The sequence below is a fragment of the Panthera tigris genome, chromosome B4, assembly GCF_018350195.1.
Source record: "Panthera tigris isolate Pti1 chromosome B4, P.tigris_Pti1_mat1.1, whole genome shotgun sequence".
Taxonomy (NCBI): domain Eukaryota; kingdom Metazoa; phylum Chordata; class Mammalia; order Carnivora; family Felidae; genus Panthera; species Panthera tigris.
This window is the reverse complement of record NC_056666.1, coordinates 20,665,963-20,690,308: the sequence shown is the minus strand read 5'-3', so window position 1 is coordinate 20,690,308 and position 24,346 is coordinate 20,665,963. Positions and strand designations below refer to the sequence as shown.

The window sequence follows — 24,346 nt, the reverse complement described above, 5'->3', positions numbered from 1 at the left end:
TTAGTATAGATATGTCTCAAATGACATTCCAGTGTGACTTGGAGATGTGTGTGTGTCAATCAGAACATTATTAAATTTGAGGGGGGAAAAGAGATCAAGGTAGAATTAAAGGTACACGTTGGTCTTATGTAGTATTTCCAAGACCACGTGTTGACACGGTGGATACAAAATCCAGACCTCAAAACAGAAAGCCCGCATTATAATTTTGAACTTCTCAAAGTCCGTTTTTCCCACCTTACTATCTCCTCCGGGTAACAGCTGTTAATACTGTTGATGTATTCTTGGAGCAGAGAGCCGGGTCCTGCCTTTATCTCTTGAACCTTTTTCAGTCCACCACTTGTTACGAAAAGTCGTCGAGCTTTGCTGTCATGTGGCAGTACCTTGAAAAGTCAAGCACGTAAAATTGTCAGCTTTCCTTTTCCAAGTGGGATTATTGCTAGTGAAAAGAAATAATACAGCTGAGGAAATGTAAAAGAGAATTTATGTGCAATAGATCTGTAACATAATGAACCTAAGTTTGCTGCCAGTTAGAAGTAAAATGTAGTCTTTTTAGAAATGTGTCGGTTCCTAGGAGTCTAGTGCTCTGGTATCGTTTGCTTAAGAAGACACAGGGGCACCTGGGTGGCTCAGTCGGTTAAGCGACCGACTTTTGACTTCAGTCCAGGTCATGATCTCACGGTTTGTGAGTTCAAGCCCCACAGCGCAGGACCTGCTTGGGGTTCTCTCTCTTTCTCTCTCTCCCTCTCTCGCTCTCAAAAATAAACAGATAAACTTAAAAAAGAAAAGAACACAAAATTCTGCCTGAAGCAAATACTCCCAAAGGCACATGTTTGTAAGAGTATATGCTATGCGGTACCTGTCTTTATTTTAACTTCCACAAATCCCATTGGTTTAGTGGATTTTGAACTCAGTTTTATTTTGAACTCAGTTCAGGTCAGTCTTCATTTTCTTAGCAAGTTCAATAAAACCAGAATACCTCACTCTAGACCATAAAATAAAACGTTCAGAGATAATGTCAGCTGTTCCTTCTCAAGAGCTGATGACTCTGTAGACGGGCCACTCAGCAACCCACTCCCTTCCCCTTTTAGTTGATCAAAATCGCTGCTCAGTTTCTTAACTAGTACCCGGGGCGGGGGGGGGGGGGGACGGATTTGGCTTATTTTTTAGAAGTGGAAGCAGAACATAAGTGTTGGACACACACAACCATATCCCGAGGCAACCATATCCTGAGGAATGTGAAACCTTCCGCTGTCCGGTGACTCAGGTGCTTGAGGGTCAGCCAAGCTGTTGGAGATCGTGGAAGACAGAGAGAGAACTGAAGGCTGTTAAAAGATAGTATTGTCTTTCAGATGAATACCTTAAACTAGACCTAAGCAGGTACAGGACCTAGTTTAAAAGTTGTAACAATATATAGTTTTCATTCGTCATTGTTTGGAGAAATCTAGTATGCGAAGAGTAGTACCTCCTTTACGTTAGCTTTATAACCATTCAGAGGCATTTGGCCCCCATCTATGTGCATTAGTTTATGAAAGTCAACCTTAAGTACTTCCGTGTTTCATTTCTTAAAAACATCGTGTGGTTTTCAGTGGCGGGAGGGGGGGGGGTGAGTGTTTAATATGTGCCTGAGATTAAGCTAAATTCTTTACGTATAACATCTCATTTAATCTTTACAATGACCTTATAAAACAGGAACTCTTATTACCCCCTGTTTTATGGGTAAGCCTACTAAGGTTTAGGGAGGTCAAGAGTTTGCTAAAGATATTACAGCTGGTAAATGGAAAATCTGGGCCCTCCAGCTCCAGAGCCTGAGCTCAGAACCACTCTGGGATGCTACTTCCAGAGACCCCGTTTTCTTAAATGAAATCTCCTGAGCACCATTTAATCAGTTCTTTACAGCCTGAGTTACCATCCTGGCCATCGATGGCCGTGGGAACACCATCATTCTTTCTCGGCCTTTGCTAGCGGCAGTCAGTCCTGCTGGCTAAGCCCACGTCCAGCAGCTTGACCTTTCTACCTTACTACTTTTAATCTGCAATGATCTAAGAAATATGGTGGCTATATTTGTTAAAAACCGTTCGTAAAATGAGTCAATAAACTCTAAATGACGCTCTGAAAGCATCTCCAGAAGAGTGCACGGACTTTGTCATACGTGGCTCGGAGACCTTTTTATTTTTCTTTAGAAGATCTTTGCGGTGTTCCCAGATGAGTGAGACCAACAGACACCAGGATAATTGCTAAACTACCTATCACTATAAACTGTCTGTATTATGGGGTTTTTATATGTTGACGTACTGTCTTCTCCCCAAGAACACTAAAAAGGACAGTAGAGGCTGTGAGGAAAATGTGAAGGAGGAAGTATGAATTATTTATGTGTGAATCTTTTTTGACTTATGTGAATGTTATTAACCTATGTTGCCTTCCCTGTCGCGATAGTCAGTGAGAACCAAGGAGTAAAACCCTGCCCCCATCTCTCAGAGGGAGACATTGACCCAACGGGGGGAAAAAGAAACTAACCAGCCATTGAAATGTTCTTCCCCCACTTTCAGAAAAGAGAGCATCTCTTACCTTACTGAACTGTCCAACCACGTGCTTCAGGATATTGGGGGGCGCATCATACAGAAACGGCTCAAGGGCCGGTAAATAGGTGCATTTTTGTAGGATACTCTTTATGGCTTTCTTACTCTATTGAAATGCAAAGCAAAATACAGACCAAAGTAATAATCAAAGCTTGACCAAAATTCATGGCTCATGTTCCTAGAATTTGAAAATACAGTGAATTTCCAGTCCAACCTGCAGGGGTTTCATTGTTTAAGATGGGTGTCAGAAAAATTTCTATCTGGCATGGGTTTCACCTACCTGCCGGTTGCCTTCATGTTAAATTTATAGCATGTGCGGTGTATTACTGATCTCTTAAAATAACCAATGAGCAAAGTAAAATTAAGCATAAAGCTATAGACTCTAAATTAATATGTATTATATCTTATTCGTGTAAAACTTTGTATATGTTAAGCCATGAGAGCACCAATATGTCCTATTCCTTCCAACCAACAAGTAGAAAACACTCAGTTCATTGTAGAAAGTCATTATCAAACATTCTGTGTTCTCTAAAAGGTTTCATGACTTCTAGGTAATATAGTCAGAAAGGTTCTATGTGCGTAATTCAGTGAACATTTGCAGATGTGAAACTGCCCCATTCACAAAGATCGACCCGACCGTACGGGAGAGGTCCCCTCGGCAGCAGGGAGGGTATTATCCACAAGCTCAAGAACAGATACTTCCCCTCTGCCCCCAGCACTTTGTATTTCACAGTGACACCAAGTGTGGCTGAAGAAGGGTCCTGATGTGACTGTAGCGCATCCCTGAGGCCAGCTCTAAGGCCACGGCTGGTTGTGATTCTGTTTCCTTGTATCAAAGCCTGCCCCCTTCACTTCGGAAGGCCCCCCAGTCAGGTTGGCCCACAGCTGTTTCCCCCTGGAATCCCACACCTGCTTGTATGTGGTTTTGTGCTTCCTTCCTCCGATCACCCATTCTCTCTCAGGCCTTAGCCAGCCTGGTCTTCTGCGATCCTACTACTGATTGTTTAACAGTGCTTTTGAAATGTCAAGGAGCGTTCTGATTCTTGCATCATGAATTTTACAATTGGCAAAACTGTAAACTCAGGGAAAACTTTCATCACATTTGTGCTATCAGTAAAGGCCCTGTTAATTTTATGGTTTCCCAGAACCCCGGGCTAAGCAGTCCTGCATAACTTCTCTCTCGATACGTTTGTCCTCAAACGTTGTTTCATAAACTAGATGAAATAAAGCAAGGAAGGTAAGAAACGCAACCCAACTTTCTTCCACAAGTAAGTTGGGACTAAACTTTCAGTCCCCGACACACCTAGTTATATCTTTGCGAGCCGTCTTAGGATCATGGTGACCTTAGCAGGCTGACAAATTTAACTTAACCGCTACTGGTGATAAGGTCTACTAATTGTGTAACACAGATCACAACCACCGTACCATGGTGATATACTATCGAGTTATTAACTAAGAATTCTAGAAGAGTCTAATGATCCTAGAAATTCACTGAACTTTACTATCCTTTGTCAAGAAGTATACTTGATTTATGACTCCATACTTCTAGAAAGTATATCAATTAATATTTTATTAACTTGTCAATTTCTGGGCTTTAGATTTTTTAACAACCCTTATTGAAATATAACATATACCGTAAATTCACTCATTTTAAGTACATAATTCAGTGGGTTTTTAGTAAATTTACAGAGTGGTACAACTCTCACCACAACCTAATTTTTAGAACATCTTTATCGTCCCAGCAAGGAACTTCATTCCATTTGTAGTGACTCCCCTACCAGCCCTGGGCAACTTCTAACCTACTTCCTGTCTATAAATTTTATTTTTCTGGACAATTCATGTAAGTGGAATCATAAAATCTGTGAACTTTGGAGTCTGGTGTCTTTCACTAAGTGTAATGTTTTTGGGGTTCATCCATGTGATAGCATTACTATTTCGAGAAATTGCCAGACTGGTTTTCAATGTGACTGCAACATTTTACATTTCCACCAGTAATGTAAGAAGGTTCGAAGGTTCGAGACTCTCCAAATAATGATCAACCCTTGGTACTGTCTTATTAATTGTAGCCATTCTTGTGGGTGTGAATTAATAGCTCATTATGGTTTTTTGACTTCCATTTCTGTAGTGACTAATGAGGTTGAACGTTGTTTCACATACTGATTGGTCATTTGTTGGTAAAATGCTTATTCAGATCTTTTGCCCATTGTTTAAGTGGGTCATTTGTCTTCTTATTTTTGAGTTGTAAGAGCCCTTTATGTATTTTGAATACAGGTATTTTCTTGAACGTATTATTTGCAAATTATTTTTTCAAGTCTGTGGCTTTTTTTTTTAATTTTCTTAATGGTGTCTTTGAAAGCGTACACACTTTCCATTTTGATAAAAACCACATGATGAATGTTTTTGTTTATCACTTGTGTTTAGGTGTCATTTCTAAGAAATTAATGCCTAAACCAAGGTTTCTTATAAGAGTTTTGTACTCTTATACGTAGACCTATGATCCATTTTTAGTTAATTCTGGTATATGGTATGAGATAGGGGTCCAAATTAATATTTTATGTTTGAGGATATAATAATTGTCTCAGTGCCATTTGCTGAAAAGACTTAATCCTTTTCACATTAAATTGCCTTGGAACCTTTGTGAAAAATCAATTGACCGTAAAAGGGTCTATTTCAGATTTTCAAAATTCAGTTACATCGATATATGTACCATATATCTTGATTACCATACTATCTTGATTGTTGTAGCTTTGTAATAAGTTTTCAAATTGGGTAGTATAAGTCTCTTTACAAGATTGTTTTGACTAGTCTGGTCCTTTGCATTTCCTTATGAATTTTAGGATCAGTTTCTCAAGTTCAGGGGAGAGGGGAAGCCAGTTGGGATTATGACAGAGATTGTATTGAATATATAGATCGATTTGGGCAGTATTTCCATCTGAACAATATCGAATCTTCCAGTCCATGAACGTGGAAGGTCTCTCTCCATTTATTCTGACCTTCTTTAACTTTTTTCAGCAATGTTTGGTAGTTTTCAGTGTAAAAATCTATACTTCTCTTATTAAATTTATGCCTAAGTATTTTATTCTTTTTGATACTACTGTAAATGAAACTATTGTCTTAATTTCATATTTTTTTAAGTTTATTTATAATCCCTATACCCATCGTGGACCTTGAACCCATGACCCCGAGATCAACAGTCGCCCGCTCCACCAACTGAGTCAGCTAGGCACCCCTCATATTTAAATTGTTTATTACCAGCATATGAACCTATGATATATTTTAATATACTGATTTTATATCTGGTGATCTTGAACTCTTACTAGTTCTAGTATTTGTGTGTGTGTGTGTGTGTGTGTGTGTGTGTGTGTGTGTGTATTCCTTAGGATTTTCTACACACAAGATCATGTCATATGTTGGGTTTAAAACTGATTAGCCTTTAGAAAATATGCCTAATGGGGGCACCTGGGTGGCTCAGTCGGTTAAGCGCCCGACTTCGGCTCAGGTCATGATCTCATAGCTCGTGAGTTCGAGCCCTGCATCGGGCTCTGTGCTGACAGCTCAGAGCCTGGAGCCTGCTTCGGATTCTGTGTATCCCTCTCTCTCTGCCCCTCCCCCATTCACACTCTGTCTCTCTCTCCACTTCAAAAATAAATTTTAAAAAAAATTTTAAAAGATTAAAAAAGAAAATATGCCTTATGTTTGGTTATTTATGGCAGTGAACAAAATAAAATAGTTCTTACAACTTCATACTCTGAATTATAGAGAATGTATATGGTGTAAACAAACTCTATTATTTCAGTAAATCAAGTAATTTATTACTTTGAAATAATACTAGATTATGGATTTTTCTAATTGTCACAGCATTTAGTAGCTAGTGTTTGTCCTTAAGTATACATAATATATGATGATATCAGAGAAGGAGTCATGAGCTGTCTATTTAGGGCAACTTGGGTTTGAGCCAGGTTTTCCTATAAAGTAGCATACCATGTACAGGTCTATATTCATTCATTTTTCTGTCATCTCTAAAAGCTGACTCTGTCCACATTAATAAAAACTATTGTAAAACCCACAGTAAGCGACTAGCAACACTATATTTTAATCTCTTAACAACACACATAAAAATAGTAATGAACAAGATGAAATTGTCAATACTTGATACGACTTCAGTTGTTTTTCACAGAAAACAAAAGAAATAACAAAAATTGTTGTTGCTCTCCTTAATGGATGATCATTAATGAAAACTGCCTAAAATGAATAATGTTTCTTATTCAAAAATTAATTTTGTTCTGAATGCACTGTAGCCCAAAGAGTCACAGTTATTAAAAGGAAGGGGGAACATAAATCTTCATGACCTTGTGTTAGGCAAAGTCTTTTTAGATTGGGCTCCAAAAGGGCGAGCAACAAAAGAAAAAACAAACTGAACCCCATTAAAACACTGTCAATAAACTGATGACCACCCATAGAATGGAAGAAAATACTTGTGAATCATACATCTGATAAGAATTTGTATTTGAGATATATAAAGAACTCCTACTCAGTAATAAAAAGGTAACAGCCCAAATTAAAAATGGGCCAAGTGTCTGATTAGACATTTCTCCAAAGAAGATACACAAATGGCCAATAAGCACATCAAAAGATTTTTCAGCATCATTAGCCATCAGGGAAATGCAGATCAAAACCACACTGAGATACCAATTCACACCTACCGGGAGAGCTATAACGAAGAAACAAAGGTAATAACCAGTCTCAACAAGAATGTGGAAAAATTGGAACCCCGTACGCTGCTGGTGGGAATATAGGAAATGGTGCAGCCACATTAGAAGGCAGTTTGGCCGTTCCTCAAAGTGTTAAAAAGAGTTATGATATGACCTCGCAAATGCCACTCCTGGGTTTATACCCAAGAGAAATGAAAACATACATCCACACACAAACTTGTACAATATGTTCACAGCAGCATTATTCATAGTAATAAAAGAGTAGAAGCATGCCAAATGTCCATTAACTGGTGAATGGGTAAACAACATGTAGTATGGTGATGCAATGGAATATTATTTGACAATGAAAAGGAACGAAATATTGGTATGTGCTACAATATGGATGAACCTTGAAAGTTACGCTAAGTGACAGGAAGCCAGGCACCAAAGACCACATACAATGTATGATTCCGTTAAAATTTTTTTAACGTTTACTTATTATTGAGAGACAGAGAGAGACAGAGCATGAACATGGGAGGGACAGTGAGAGGGGGAAGACACAGAATCCGAAGCAGGATCCAGGCCCTGAGCTGTCAGCACAGAGCCCGACGCCGGGCTCAAACTCACCAACCGCAAGGTCATGACCTGAGCCAAAGTCGGATGCTTAACTGACTGAGCCACCCAGGCGCCCCTGTGTAATTCCATTTAAATGAAGTGCCCAGAAGAGGCAATTCTCCAAAGACAGAAAGTAAATTAATGGTTGCCTGGAGCTAAGCAGGGAGGGTATGGAGTGATTCCTAAGGGGGGGGGAATGAAAACGTTCTAAAATTAGATTGTGGGGACGATTGCATCTGTGAATGTACTAAAACCATTGAACTGTATACTTTAAGTGGGTGAATTATATGGCATATGAACTATATTTCAATAAAGCTGCTAAAAAACGAAGGGAGACCACTGTGATGGGAAGAACACAATAATTAAGTCATGTTAGAAATACTTTCGTAACGAAGGTAATCGAATGAACCTACTCAGATGCCAACCTAAGATGGACCATTTCAGTATGATGCCCCTAAATCAAAACAGATGAAAAGGCAACTGTGTGAATAGTTTCAAAATGTATGTAGGTGAGCTTGGTAGATAAAAATTAGATATTTTCTTGCAGCTTTTAATACGGCATTTGAAATAACTTAGGTGCAGGCAGATAGAAGGCTCTGTGTGAAAACATGCGAGCAATTCCAAGGGACTGCTCATTGGTTCTCCTGGATCAGAACCAATTAGAGAATGCTTACAGAAGCTGACCTGCCTTTGGGACAAAATGAACTTCAACGTGGCCTTTAATGTGAAAGCTGCCACAGAGTAACAAATGAGAAATGCCATTAGACGGTTCCTAAAGCTCTTGGATACATTTTTCCCTACTGAGATAATGTCAAATCAAACAGACTTGGACTTTCATTGTAAAGCCCTTAAAACAACCAAGGTTAGAATCCAAGAAACCTTGGGGAAGCAAAAATAATAATCAAGTCCCTACAATAAGAAAATATTTGGATGGACTTAAAAGGCCTTGGAAAGATTGCTGACAGGATAATGATTGATAAAGATCGCGCTTTTTAATTTAATACCCACTGTATTTCCTGAAAATAAATATTGTATCAAACATAGACAAAAGGAACCTTAACTTCTATGAGTAAACCTGAATGTTTGAATAAAACTAATTTTGTGAAACTTACACACAATAAAAACAATCTTATTTCAAAAGGTGAAGTTCTCAAACCTATTTTACTCTAGTGATATTTATACAACCTAACATGATAACAATTCATGAAAAACCAAGTTGTATAAACTTAGTAGCGTGTAAAAAGTATACAGTGCTACCTAAGACACTATTTATAAGGGTTTCTCAAACTATAAATGCTCTTGACTCCACGATTGATTATTCAGTCTATAGCTAACATATGCCTTTATTTCTAAAACTTAAAGGCAAATAAAAGTTGTTCAGTGCAGGAATCTGAAAGTGATAGATACTGCTAATACTTTATGTCTTGGTAATCCAGAAGTTGAACATGATTATTATTACATATCGGGCACAGCTTGTACCTGTGGAGACCCTGCTAGGGGAGGCCGTAGTCTTTGGACCGCTAGAGGTCAGGGTGGGAAGGGTAAGAAATGAGGAGGGAGGTGGGGGGGGGGGGGGAGTGGAGGTGCGAATGAGAGAAAAGAGGGAGGAAGAAAAGGCAAGCAGGGTGATGGGTTAAAAAAATATGAGGCAAAAAGAGAACTACATACATAGGTTGAAATGATACATATGTAAATCAGCTGTACTTGGACAACTCAAAACTGGAAAGGCGATTGTGGTTTCTCACCAGAAAGCCAAAGAGTCACAGAACTGTTAGCCAGGGAAAGGCCTTGGCATATTGTCAGTCTTCCTCTCTACCAAGCACTGCCAGCCAGCATCCACTCGACGCTGGAGAAATGTAAGGGAAGCCCTGAATCTATTAAATCATTGCGGTGATCTGGAAAGTCTTACAAAAATTGAAAAACTGTTAGTCTTAGAAGTAAACTTCCTTCAATGAATCTGTAGTGAAATAACGTGTAAATATAACCAAACAAACATAAATTCACTTTTAGAAGTTTATAAAGCCAGTAAGTGATTCTGTAACTTTCAGAACCCCTCAGCTGTATCGTTCAAGTAAATTTCCTGCCTTGTTACACCATGTAAAGTTGCTTCAGCAAACATGCTTTCCGATTTGTTAATTTATTGTTTTAACTAAAATTTAAATGGAATTTAACTTACTATCGTTAGTTTATTTTGAATTATTATCTTTTCTGTGCACTTTCCTCAGTCCAAGTCGATTCTGCAAACTGCTTTCAGAAAAGTATAGGGACTATCCTGGGAAACATTTTTTCTTTCTTTGAAATTCTAAAACTATTAAACAACCCATCCTAATTAAACTCATGCTTTGTGACTCTTTCTAGTAGCTGGTAATATTTTTTCAGAAAGCTTGTCTTTTTTAAAAATACATGATTTAGGGCACCTGGGTGGCTCAGTTGGTTAAGTGTCCAACTTTGGCTCAGGTCATGATCTCACAGTTTGTGGGTTTGAGCCCCTCATCAGACTCTGTGCTGACAGCTCGGAGCCTGGAGCCTGCTTTGGATTCTGTGTCTCCCTCTCTCTCTCTCAAAAAAATAATTAAAAAAAAAATTAAAAAAAAAATTTTAATGTATGATATATAAATGTTTAACTTAGTGAATCTTATGGACATTTTTCTTTTAAGGAACAAACAAAACATATAATTAAAAGATCAAGCAGACTTGGAGTTAGAAGAGGTAGATCATGGCTTCAAGAATACCCTCTGACCACTTGTATTATACCTTTGGAAAGCACCTTAAATTCTTTTCGACTCAATTTTTTAATGTTAACCGGACCAAAGTTCTAACCAATTCCACCTCCAGAATCCTATTATTCAATTCCGATTCCATAAGAAAAGTCAACGTGTTGGGGCGCCTGGGTGGCTCAGTCGGTTGAGCATCCGACTTCAGCTCAGGTAACGATCTCACGGTCCGTGAGTTCAAGCCCCGTGTCCGGCTCTGGGCTGACAGCTCAGAGCCTGGATCCTGCTTCCGATTCTGTGTCTCCCTCTCTCTCTGCCCCTCCCCCGTTCATGCTCTGTCTCTCTCTGTGTCAAAAATAAGTAAATGTTAAAAAAAAAAAAAAAGAAAAGTCAACGTGAATGCAGAATGCAAAACCCAGTCATTCACTTTACAAACCACACTGCAACTATAGAGAACTTTCTTTAAAATACATCACTGACTTAAAAAAAAAAAATATATATATATATACATACATATATATACATGATATATATATCTATATACATATATAGATCATATGTATAGATCATACATATATAGATATCATATATAGATATATGATATAGATCATATATATAGATCATCACATATATAGATCATACATATATATATCACTGACTTTTGGAGATAAGGGCAACTGATTTTCAAAGAAAAGCCACCTCAACCTCAGTTCTTCTGACAAGTTTGTATTTCTTGACTAATAAGATCAGCATGATCCATAATCATGGAACCATTTTAACACCTTTAAAATGACATTATTTTTAAGAATGGGTCAGGTCTAGCAAATTTTCATCCAGCTGTTAAAAAGGAAGCGCTTACTTTTGTCTGAAGATCCTCTGAGCTCTCCGTGGACATGTACAGCGAAAGCAGTACGGGCAGGGTGTTTGTGACGGCAACGGCCCGCGCGTGCTCCGGGGTATGTCTCCCAATCTGTCCCAGGGCCCAGGCGGCCGCAGCCTTAATGTGATCTTCTGGCTCTTCGGACAGGCAGACCGACAACTGGGGCACAGCCTGCAGCGTCCATCAAAAGAGCGAGTGGTATGAATCCAGAGCGGGATTAAAGAGGCTCCCGTGTCTCCCAAACATGAGAAGGCATCATTTTGGCCTTGATCCTTTTTTTCCTCAACGGTTCGATAAATGAGCACATCACAGGGGCTGTCATTTTTCAAGTCGATAAAATGACTAGAACTAATTTACCTTAATTATCTGTAACAATCCAACTAAACTAAGAACATCTCTGCTAGCGTTTCCTCCCCAAATAGGCATTTAACCAAACAACAGATGTCCCGGGCTAGCATATTACGGGCAAAACCAGATTCCACTGTGACAAAATAAAAGTGCTCAGGGTTTTGAAACCTTTTATCGGCCTTTGTTTAAAAAGTTAATTTAGAATCCTTTAAAAAATCACCTTTCACCAAGTATAATAGATCTGACAACAAAATAACTACTATAGATCCAAAATTACAAGAACGAGCCAGAATTCCATTTAAGTAACATTTAGATGAAGTACCTTCACTAAAAACTTTCCTGAATACTAAATAATTTTCACTTATTTTGGCTAACTTTTAAACGATAGTTTTTTCCGTTTTAACATGATTAAATGTCAAAGTAGAAATGATTACTTTTGTTATACAGATAGCATGTGCTTATATTTCGCTCAGGCTTCAGTTTTATCTCGATACTCAAAGCAGAATTAACTAACGGGTCTCAAAGACACCATAGTTTATATACGCAAGGAAGACTCAAATAACCAAATCGATTTATAATTCCAAATTCTGTACAGGCATAACTTCCTAACTCATTTGAGACTATAATAATTATCACCTCAGGGCGCCTGGGTGGCTCAGTCGGTGAAGCATCTGACACTTGATTTTGGCTCAGGTCACGATCTCACGGTTCATGGGTTCAAACCCTGCATCAGGCTCCGCACTGACAAGTGCAGATCCTGTTCGGGATTCTGTCTCCCTCTCTCTGCCCCTCTCCTGCTGATGTGTGTGCTCTCTCTCTCTCTCTTTCAAAATAAATAAATAAAACTTAAAAAAATTTAGTCATAAAAAAAGGATAATTATCACCTTAAATTTAGTATCATAAAAGCCAATCTTGTCACATGGTCAGGCTACCATAGCAAAGGCCAAACGATCATGTATACTTTCTTTTTGTCTGCCTGTATTTTTTATTTATTTTTTTAAAAGTTCATTTATGTATTTTGAGAGAGAGAGGGTGAGTGTATGAGCAGGAGAGGGGCAGAGAGAGAGAGAATCCCAAGCAGGCTCTGCCCTGTCAGCACAGAGTCCGATGCGGGGCTTGAACTCACAAATCACGATCTGAACTGAAACCAAGAGCCAGACGCTTAACCAACCGAGCCACCCAGGCGTCCCTCGTCTGCCTTTAAATTTGGTTATTAGTAAGACCAATTTCCTGAAGAAACCTGCCATATCTCTTCACTGGCTTCCTTCTTACAACTAAAAATGTGCATCTGCCAATACGAAAAAGGTCAGATCTGTCTGCAGAGTGAGGAACCTTTCCAGAAACCCCATACTTCTGGGATACATCACGAACGAAGCAGCAAGAGGGAGAGAAGGCACCTTCTCCCCATCCCCCCAAATTCTGACTTACTGGCCTCGGTTGTTATGAATGTGCTTTGAAAATTACCAAGTGTTATTTGAATGTGAGTTGTTACTAGGCCCTGTACCGCGGAGGAAAAGGAAAGAATAACGTGGCTCTGTGTGGTTTGCCTCAAACTGCGGCTGCCTCCACCCCGCTCTTCACTGACTGAAGGGCAAACTAGGTGGGAGAGGACAGCGGCGACCCTAGACCAAAGGAGGGGAGCGCCTCCTGGTTGGTTTGGGGAAGAAACACGGGGAGCAAAAGTAATGGCTTCTTACATGCTTTCCTACGTGTAAGCTTTCTGACTCTGCGCAGAGAACTGCAAATCGAAAATCCCAATAATATCCCCACGGTGACCCTTCAGAAAGCGGTACCACCGCTCTAGTCGCTATCACAGTCTTTGGTAATAGAAGAACAAAAGGAAAAGCGCAGGATAAAAAGGGAGGGGAGCAAAGAATTATCAAGGAATAGGTAGAAAATAAAGATCTGAGGTTCCTCTTTATTCTGAGGATTAGCAAGGGATATAAAAAAAAATCCACACTTCTGTTTAACATACAGCAGCAGGTTTTCTATGCTGATAAGAAACCCACACCCTAGAGGGTTGCCAGAGACACTGTAAGCCTACAGCTTTTGAAGCATTCTCTGGGAGATCAGTATTTATTCATTCAAGAAATACTTTTCGAGCACCTACTATGTGCCAAGGCGACACTCCGTGGTGGGTCAATACCGAGCTGAGATAGGGCCAAATCCCTAGAGCAAGGAAACAAAAACATTACTATCTGATGTGTCCTCTGAATTGCCTACCTCTGAGAAGAGAAATTAGTTCACGAAAGCTGACGGAGAGAAGGCGGGTAAAGAAGGGAAGACCTAGTCTTGTCATCTCCTACCCAAATGACAGGAAACAGGATAATGTGTAGACGTCAGAGAATAATAAAGACGACCACCAGGAATGTTGTTTATAACAGTTGTTTCATACATAAATCAAAGTGTGCTTTAAGTGTCTGTAAATGTGCAGTCAATCCTTCAAGATCCAAATACACTCAATATTTTTTCAAGCTTATTTGTTTTTGAGAGAGAAAGAGCGCTCAGGGGAGGGGGCGGAGAGAGAGGGAGAGAGGGCATCCCCAGCGGGCTCCACGCTGTCAGCGCAGAGCCTGCCACAGGGCTCGAACTCACAGACCATGAGATCATGACCCGAGCCGGAACCAAGAGTCAGACGCTTAACCGACTGAGCCACCCAGGGGCCCAGTACATTGGCTATTTAAACGCACAAAATACCAATACTCAGAGGCGTTGATAGTTGGCTGCTACTAAACACTGGCTACAATTGTAAACTCCTGCAGAGTAAACTTTATTTCAAGCGTTGCTTTGGGACACTTATTCATGAGCCTCGAAACCATTTGTTCAGGTAGTTCTTTTACTCCTGTCAGTTATGCTTTATACTCTGTGGGAGAGCATGTGTCTGTGGCTCTGTGTTAGAACACGTCCCTGCAGTAACTAGATGAAATGACACAAGCACAGACCTTGGAGACGATCACCGCCATCGCCAGGTTCTCAGAATGAGCCGCGACATAGCCGAGCATCATGATGCCAGGCAATCTTATGTTTCCTTTGCAGGACCCGATACAGTCAGTCACGGCAGCCACTCCTCCTGTGTTAACTATCAGCTGGGAAAGCTAGGAGACAAGGAGAGCCAATCACCGTGACCGTGGAGCGTAAGGTGGCCTGCAAATATGACTTTAGTCTTGCCAAATTTTTTTTAGGGAGGACCTAAAAGCCATCTAGTGAAATTGGAAGTATTTAGTGAGATTATTGTATTCATTAAGGAAACGTACAAGTATAATAATCCCGCAGTTTCAAAAGTGCAGATAGACTCGTGGTGAGGAGCCACTCGGTGGTTTCAATTTTTCATGCATCGATAGCACACCTTTCATCCTGATTTTAATGGATGTCAAAATTCCTCACCTAGACACTAAGCCTAGGGCTAGTTCATAACTAGCTAACTACGGAAACCCCCAGTCACAATGCGGGAGTCTGGAGCACATTAATCACCGGATGCCAAAAGACAATGTCAGACTGGAAATATTCTAGCCTAATTATCCCCCCTTCGCTAGCAATGATTACTGGCTGATTGCCAGTCTTCAATCTTGAACCATCTCAACCAGATGAAGATGTGAGGTGACAAAAAGAATGAGGACTTGAACTAAGTTTAGTGAAATGAAATTGATCCGTCAAAATATACACGGGAGAAAATACAACTTGAGAATCTACCCGGACTTGCTTCGTCGTTACTCCTTCAGCATCTGAGAACTCAAGCAGTTAGTAGAGGGGTGATTCGAGGCTGTGGGCCTGGCGGTCTCTTCACACCCAGAGGCACACTGTCTCGCACTACTCCCAGCTGACCTAGAATGGCCTGGATGTCAAAAGCCCACGGCCCCCACAATTTAGAAGAGGAAAGCAGGAAATTATTAAAAAACTGAGATTTTAGGCTCAAACTCCTTTGACATAACCCGGTGGTTCTCACCTAGGGGCACTTTTTTGTCCCCTGGGAAACATCTGGCAATCTCTGGAGACATTTTTGTCGTGATGGGGGTAGGGGTACTACTGGCGTCTAGTGGGGAGAGGCCAGGAAGGCCGCTAAACATCCATCCTATGGGGTACAGGACAGGCCCCGGCAACAAAGAATCACCCCGTCCAAAGTGTCCATAGCGCTGAGGATGAGAAGCCCTCACCCAACCAGATCGTGTGGCACAGCACTCATGCCCTGTAAACAAACCGATGTTTTACATAAAAACGAACTACGTGTTCCTGTAGCTTAAAACCCTATATATATGTATACATATATATACACGTATATATATGTATACATATGTATATATGTATATATATGTATATATATATATACGTGTATATATATGTATACGTGTATATATATACACGTATACGTATATATACGTATGTATACGTATACGTATGTATACGTATACATATACGTGTGTGTGTGTATATATATATATATATATATATATATTTTTTTTTTTTTTTTTTTTTTTACCTCCGGTGTATGTTTTGCAATCTCTCTAATTAAAGTAGAAGCATTTTTCTTCACGTAGTCATCTTTGTCCTTCAGGCAGGTGAGTACAACTGGGAAAATCTCTGCCTCAACCACCATTTCTGCCAGGTCCACGGAGTGCTTCGCAATCTGACTGAGAGCCGAAAGGACCTGACGCTGTGGAGCGAAACCCAAAATAAAACGAAACGTGACACAGAGCTTGTTGCAGAGCTCCGATCTGAACAGCTTTACACTCAAATTCCTGGATAAAAGGGAAAAGACAACTACATTTCTAACACAACCTTAGATTTTAGGAGTCTTGAGACCATCAATTCCTACTCTCTTATACCTAAATACTCCATTTCTTAAATTCCCTAATCTCCAAGTTAAATGTCTTCATCCTTCTGTGGACTATTTAAGTCTCTTTATCCATGCAGATGATCAAAGAAGATGACCTTTGGATGAATTATATTTCTTAATTAACACTCACATTATTAATTTATGACACGGGCGGTAATGTAGTACAAAAATGATCAAGCCGAAGTCACCTCTTATTTTGGGCATCATGCTGATACCGTTTCAAAGAACTTTCCATGACTGAGTTAACATTAACTAAGATTTTAAAATCTTATAGAAAATAACTACTACAATATGCAAGTATAGTTAGTGACTATTCACTGAAAATTAGATCGTAGAAAGCTGTAAAAAAAAAAAGACATAGAAATAAATCTCGATACAATGAAGGAAACTAAAAACAAAATGACTAAGATAAACACGGCAATTTTCATAAGAAACTTAAACATAATAGTGGTGGGCTAGAAAACCTTTGGGCCCCTGCCCACCCTGAGATTCAGTCATTGTGTAATTAATTCCTTATTTAATAGTGTTCATACTGATGCCGCGTGCAGTCTACAGCATTGCGCATATTTTAACCAGATATGTCTATCGTCTAATCTCTACAGCAGAAGGTCCACATATTAAAAGACCAAATACATAACATACCCATATCTGTCTTCAATAACCTCCTAATTATTTTTAAATGTACAATATTAAGCTCCTCCCATTTCTATTTTCTTAGGTAGTCGGAAGCCTGATTCGTCTGTTTGTTTGTCTGAACTTCATTTTCGAGTACCTTTAATTTGGAATCGGGGTTCAGGATCATCTGGGCTAAGTGAGCGATGGCCCCCACGTCCACTACGGTCTGTGCTAACTCTGGAGAATGCTTTGAAATATCACTGAGGGCCGAAGCAGCAATCCTTTTCAAAGCAATTTCTGGCTCCTGGATACAGAGGACTAACAGAGGAACTGCTCCCGCGTCCACCACAGCTTGTGACAGTTCTGTGGGTCCAAGAAAAGTGATGAAGTGAGGATGGGTGACTGACCCTTGTGCAAGCCATTTTTCACCCTGACAGATACAGCAAAGAAAAAAGGGGAGGGTGTACTTCACTGTGTCGACATCTGCATTTCAAATCAGCCTTCCCGGTTTCATAAACCATGTGGACCAATCCTGAGCTGAAAAGAATACAGGTCAATAGACGGACCTCCATTTACATGAACACATTTGAGGTAGATTAGGCTGAAATGGCTTGTTATTCTTTTTTTTTTTTTTTTTAAGAGAGTAAGCAGATGTCAGCTGTTTAAGCTCTGACAATTCTTCACTTCTCAATAGGCGAGCATTTTATGCATGGTTTACAATAACAGAGAAAATTAAAGTACCAAAAATTTACCAACCACACTAATTAGGCAGTATTTTGTGCTATTTACATGAGTAAACATTAACATGAATCTTGGGCCAATAATGTCAATTTTTAAATTCCTTTCATCTGACAGTACTTTTTAAAAGAATTTAACTTGTTCAAAATTAAAAGATGCGTTTTCACTATACGTGTAAAATGAGATCTACAACTGAACATGCTTTAATACATAAATGTTTATGTTTACACAAGGGAAAGCATTTCTCTTAACCATTTTGCATGTCAGAAGTAAAACCTTTTGAATATACATGCCGATTTACTTGTGTGTCCAAGAAAAACAGCTGTAAAAATAACCCATCTTAAATTATAGAGTGAGGGAAACAAGCAGGCAGACCCATATAATATATAATATACAATATATAATATATATGTAAAAAATGTCTTTTGAGAAGTTAAAACACCATACATAGTTACGGATTCTCCTCTCGTCGTATTCATGCCCTCTCTTACTGAATCACATATACCCATTTCTATAATCTCTTCCTTCCAGATTATGTTCTCATTTTCCCAGATTTGTAGTGCCTTGGTAATTTATGTCTTAATAGCCAAGCTAAGATACCTATTTAGCATATCACTTAAAGTCTTTCATTAAGAAAAAAAACACACAGTGTTTAATTTCTCAAAAGATTGGTAATATCACATTTTCTAAAAGGAAATAATGTTAAAAAATACAGGTTACAGTGTCCAATATTTGTTTTCCTTCAATTATTATAATTATCCTAGAAGTTCCAATATTATATAAATGATGCATTCCTTCTCTCATTAGATGAGTATCAATGGAAGGTTATTATGTGTCAGACGCACATCAACTCTGGTGCACATGACCCACCTCTACAAATTAACACTACATTGATTAGCAAGCATGTTTCCATTTCAAAAATCTAACATGAAATATGAAATGCAATGGGAAGTTAATATGTAATCTCAAGAACGAGAGGCAGATAAGAGGAAGATGGTTAAAAAATAAAAAAGGACAACAGCAACAGACTGGAATATCAACCTCCCAATATAACAGATTCCCCAGAAGCTTCTCTGGGATTCTACTGCAATTACCTGAAGACCCATGGAGACAGCAGGTGAAATAGGTGATTACTGTTATCTGTCGCACCCGGGGAAAAGTGAAAGAAAACGTAAAGTGTGATACCGTACGTGATTTATGTATAGAATTTTCATATTTCGTTAATTAGTAACATGTTACTTAATTCGATTCAGTCCAAATAATCCAGGTGCTGTAGTCATGTCAACTTTATGTGTACATATTTAAGAGCACCTGGAATGTATACACAGTCCCGCCTTGGGATGATTTGGCTTAAGAGTTTGCAGCCTGATGATGGTGTGAAGGCGATATACGTTCAGCAGAAACCGTGCTTTGAATTCTGAGTTCGGAGCTTTTCCCAGGCCATCGATACCTACACAGGCGCTAGGCTGTCTGCTGATGCTGGGCAGGGACGGCGAAGCCTCAGCTCCCGGGACAGCCGCGCCGTCACCAGGCGGAACAACCGATACACTCACAACCGCGCTGCACCCACGCGACCCTTCTGTGTTCCGCCTTCCGTGCCGTGCTCGCTAAATTACGGGAGACACTCAGCACTCCGTTACAAAGTAGTCTCTGCGTCTGATGATTTTGCCCAACCGGAGGCGAATGTACGTGTTCGGAGCACGTTTAAGGTCGGCGAGGCTAAGCTGCAGGTTAGGTGTGTCAAACGCGTTTTCGGCGGCGCCTGGGTGGCTCAGTGGGTTAAGCGTCCGACTTCGGCTCAGGTCATGATCTCGCGGTCCGCGGGTTCGAGCCCCGCGTCGGGCTCTGTGCTGACAGCCCAGAGCCTGGAGCCTGTTTCGGATTCTGTGTCTCCCTCTTTCTCTGACCCTCCCCTGTTCATGCTCTCTCTCTCTCTGTCTCAAAAATAAATAAATGTTGAAAAAAAAATTAAAAAAAAATAACGCGTTTTCGACTTAGGATCTTTTCGGTTCACAATGGATTTCTCAGGACATAACCCTGTTGTAAGTTGAGAAGGTCTGTAATGGGCTGCACGTTTTGTTTCGAAACAACAGAAGGATCCGTTCATCTATGTGAATGTTCACTTTTTTTTTTTAATGTTTCCTAAGAGTAACGATATGCGGCAAACCGTTAATAAACACTGAGATTCTTTTTTAAAAAAATCTATTATCTTTGTAATTCCCATGCATTTTATCCTTTTCTTGACTTGCTGTTAGAGTGCCATACCCTCCGTTTCCTCAACTCTATCGTGTTAATAATAAATGTTAATAATAATAATAAATAAAAGTCTATAATGTTAATAATAAAGCAAACTCTGTTCTTCTGACTTGTTACCCAATCCCAACCAAAGCTATTCTCTTTTTTTGGTGTGTTTTTTTGTTTTGTTTTTTTTTTTTTTCTGAGGGGGTGGGGGGGCCTGAGTTGGGGAGGGGCCAAGAGAGATGAGGGACAGAGGATCTGAAGTGGGCTCTGTGCTAAAGATTCTTAACCAACTGAGCCACCCCGGCGCCCCCCAAGCTGTTCTCCACTCTGTCCACAACAGTGATGTTAAATGTGAGGAAGGCCAGGGATGGCCCTGGAGGAAGACTTCCTGTGAAGGTAGCAAGCTTCCCACAACATGGATGGAGCCGACTCATTCTGTACTTGAGACTTCATATACGTCACGTCTCCAAATGGATATGGTCCTATACAAACTGGGATCAGACACACGTCGTTATTTGCGAATGCTATCATTCTACTACCTTCATAGACACAAGGGATAAGGCAGTGCCTAGACAGGTAAGAACACAGTAGGCCGGGGGGCACCTGGGTGGCTCAGTTTGTCAGTTCGAGCCCCGCATCAGGCTCTGCGTTGGCAGTGAGGAGCCTGCTTGGGATTCTCTCTCTCTGCCCCTCCCATGCTCACTCTCCGTCTCTCTCAAAGAAACAAACATCAAAAAAACACAGTCGGCCTAGAGGATGCACACTGTACCATATTACACATGCTACAGACAATTTCATCCTGCCTCTGTCACTACTCTTTTTCCTATGGCATATCCTTCTCCTTTCCCTACTCCTGCTGTCTCTGGCATTTCTGTGCCAGTCACTGTTGGTGTCCACCCGGTAGCCTTTGTCAGCCGGGGCCTGAGGAGAAGTCAACTAGAAGCATCTGTGAAAGGTTTTTCTCTGCCATAAATGGAAACAAAGGAGGAGGAAACACCGACTCTTTGCTGGACATGGGCAAGTGTGTGAATGACATCTGGAACTCCTACATCCATCTCGCAACTATAACGGAAGAAGTCGCCAATATTCTGAGGATGGCTGAGCACAAAAATGAAAAACGTCTGGGTCCTCCCTGATACTGTTCGGCTGCATAGCCAACCCCGGAATTGCCCTGACTCTGAACTTGTGTGCCACGGAAACTAAAAAATGTCCTTATCGGTTAGGCCGTTTGTACTTGATAGTCTGTAGCTTAGAGCCAAAAACATCCTGGCGTAATCCCGTCCTCTCTCCTCCTCGGTAAATGGACGTATTTTCCTCTCTTCCTCTGGTCGTCAGGTGTTCATGAAGTGCTCACTGAGTGAGAGAAACTTGGCCGGATCTTGGGGAAGCAGTATAAGCCACTGTTCTGTCCTAGCAGACTTAGCCCAGGGCGAATGCACGAACAGACCCCTGCCAGTGCGGAGCTAGGAGTCAAGTCTGTGGTGTGGCTGGGGAAAATGTACACGGGGCGTCCCAGGCAATGCCTCCCACGTCACCTCCTTCTCCCCTCTTCTTTTGTCCTGTGCTTTTCTACCCTGAAAAGAGCAGCCTTTGTAACCAATGCACAGCGAATTCTGGTACATTTAAAAATCACTTCCCGTAGGAGAAATGTCATGGGTTCATTTTTAAGTCTAATTTGAAAATGAATTTTGGTTCAATTACCCTACTTAGAAAATCAAAGATTGATACATATAGCCTCAGGTGCTCATTAAAGGTGTGACCAGAAGAAAAGCAGCGGGTCAAGAAATGTATCTTAGTGCCTGAGAATAGCCTCATTTAAAATTTTAACTAAATCTTCAAAACTTAGTTTTTAAAAAGTAAATCGTCTACTAGGCAGTAACATTCACCATAATCATTACCGTTAGATAACAAGCAAGATTGGAAGCAGTTATACAAAGAAAGATGCAGAGGGACACCTGGGTGGCTTGGTTGGTTAAGCGTCTAACACTTGGTTTTGACTCAGGTCGTGATCTCACAGTTCGTGGAATCGAGTCCCGCGTCAGGCTCCTTCTGACAGCGTGGAGCCTGCTTGGGATTCTCCCTCTTTCTCTCTCCTTCTTCTCTCACTGCCTCTCCCCCACTTGCACATGTTCTCTCTCTTAAAAGATAAATAAACTTTAAAAAAAAAAAACGATCATTGGGGCGCCTGGGTGGCTCAGTCGGTTAAGCGTCCGACTTCAGCTCAGGTCACGATCTCACGGTCCGTGAGTTCGAGCCCCGCGTCGGGCTCTGGGCTGACGGCTCGGAGCCTGGAGCCTGCTTCCGATTCTGTGTCTCCCTCTCTCTCTGCCCCTCCCCCGTTCATGCTCTGTCTCTCTCTGTCTCAAAAATAAAAATCAAAACGTTAAAAAAATTTAAAAAAAAAAAACAAAAAACAAAAACCAAAAACGATCATGGAAAAACTGAGAGGCAGAAGTGTGAAGAGTGACCCACACCGGCATTCCCACGTTGGCAGCACGGAGCCCGATGCCGAGCTCGATCCCATGAGATCACGACTTGAGCCAAAACAAGAGTCAGATGCTTAACCAACTGAGCCAGCCAGGCGCCCCTCGTGGTCATTTCTAGTAACATGTATATATGTGGCTGATGTGCATACAATTCTTTAAATATTAACAACATGAAATTTGGGGGTGAGAACTCCTTGCTTCTTACACAGTTGCTTTTTCTTAAGAATTTCATTCCGTGCTGTTCTCAGGATCTGGGGTTTGTTTCTTCTTTTTCCCAACAAAATAAAGGCTGAATTTGTAGTCCTCTCTCACTGACAGATGTGAAGTGTTACAACTTAAATGGGTCAAAATCTTTTTTATAAGATTATTCATTTATTATTTCTGAGAGCGAGAGAGAGAGAGAGAGAGAGAGGGAGAGAGCGCTCACACAAGTGGGGGAGGAGCAGAGAGAGAGGGAGACACAGAATCCCAAGCAGGCTCCAGGCTCCGAGCTGTCAGCAGAGGGCCCGACATGGGGCTCGAACTCGTGAACTAAGAGATCATGACCTGAGCTGAAGCCGGACGCCTAGCTGACTGAGCCACCCAGTCGCCCCTGGATGAAAATCCTTCATTTAGAAAAATCAAAAAAAAGCTTAGTACACTTTAATATTAAGACAAAAAGGGACACAGCATAAAGGGAGGACTTCCAAGGATGACAACATTCGTAAAATTAGTGCTGTCTCGAGTTGGCCGAACGGAAGACTAGAAATGGCTTTATGTTGTGGCCAGAAGAGGACAGGAACGCCCGTCAGTGTATATAACAGCCATGGCTGTTACAGGTCAAATAGAGAAATCAGGGAGAAGTGCTCACAGTGGCCTCAACCCCTCAACTTGTCTCAATTGCGGCGGCTGGTTGTTTGTTTAGATCTGGGGTGGTAAACTCACGTGTCCACAGGGCCCAGGAAGGTAACTAAAAGAAATGAAGTCAGAGGGGTGAGAAAAACACGGCGAGGGGAGGCAGCAGGAAAGTGGAAAAGGCTATGCACTGACTACAAGCAGCGGCGATCCCTTAGCCTCCGCCCAGCGTTGCCACGTAGGGATAAAGGCCTCCCGTTGTCAGATCTCGGGATTTTTCGAGAGAGGCCAGAAATCTGATTGTTAATGTGAAACCGCCTGGTTTTTAAGTATTGGCAACTTTTTCTTTTTTTCTCCCCCCACTCTGTGAGACAATCGGGTGCAGGCCAAACAAAACACATCCGTCCGTGGGCCAGCTGCAGCCTGCAACCATCATTTCACAACCCTGGGCTTCAACTTTGCACCCTCTAAGACGATCTGTGGGGGGCCTCCTGGATGTGGAACGGTAATGTTGTTTCTACCTTTGATTCTTGAAGTCGTATCTTGGAGTCATAAAAGAACCACTGGAAATGAGGTGAAATGAAAATTTCAGAGGTGAATTCCAAGAAATCGATGAAACCCTAAAAACTGGCCTGCAAAAAAAAGAATTAATCTAAATATATGTCATGATATTTAACTAATTTTCTGCTCTTAATGCGGACACAGGAGAGAAGAGTTTGAGCAAAATTAAGCGTTCTATCAGGTGAAGTCATAAAAAGGACTCAAGAGGCAGGGGCA

General features: G+C 40.8%; 1 protein-coding gene across 3 annotated transcripts in view; it reads right to left on the bottom strand.

Moving 5' to 3' along the window:
- SPAG6 (sperm associated antigen 6) overlaps positions 1 to 24,346 on the bottom strand; it is a 65,871-nt gene that overhangs the window by 5,774 nt on the left and 35,751 nt on the right. The window contains exons 5-10 of one of the 3 annotated variants that reach the window (XM_042991208.1): positions 17,428 to 17,633; positions 16,299 to 16,472; positions 14,767 to 14,919; positions 11,456 to 11,647; positions 2,566 to 2,682; positions 235 to 380 (exon numbers count right to left, since the gene is read on the bottom strand). In XM_042991208.1, coding sequence (XP_042847142.1) covers positions 235 to 380; positions 2,566 to 2,682; positions 11,456 to 11,647; positions 14,767 to 14,919; positions 16,299 to 16,472; positions 17,428 to 17,633 — 988 coding nt within the window. The remainder of the gene's footprint in view (positions 1 to 234; positions 381 to 2,565; positions 2,683 to 11,455; positions 11,648 to 14,766; positions 14,920 to 16,298; positions 16,473 to 17,427; positions 17,634 to 24,346) is intronic. The other 2 variants (XM_042991209.1, XM_042991211.1) reach the window with 2 other exon arrangements.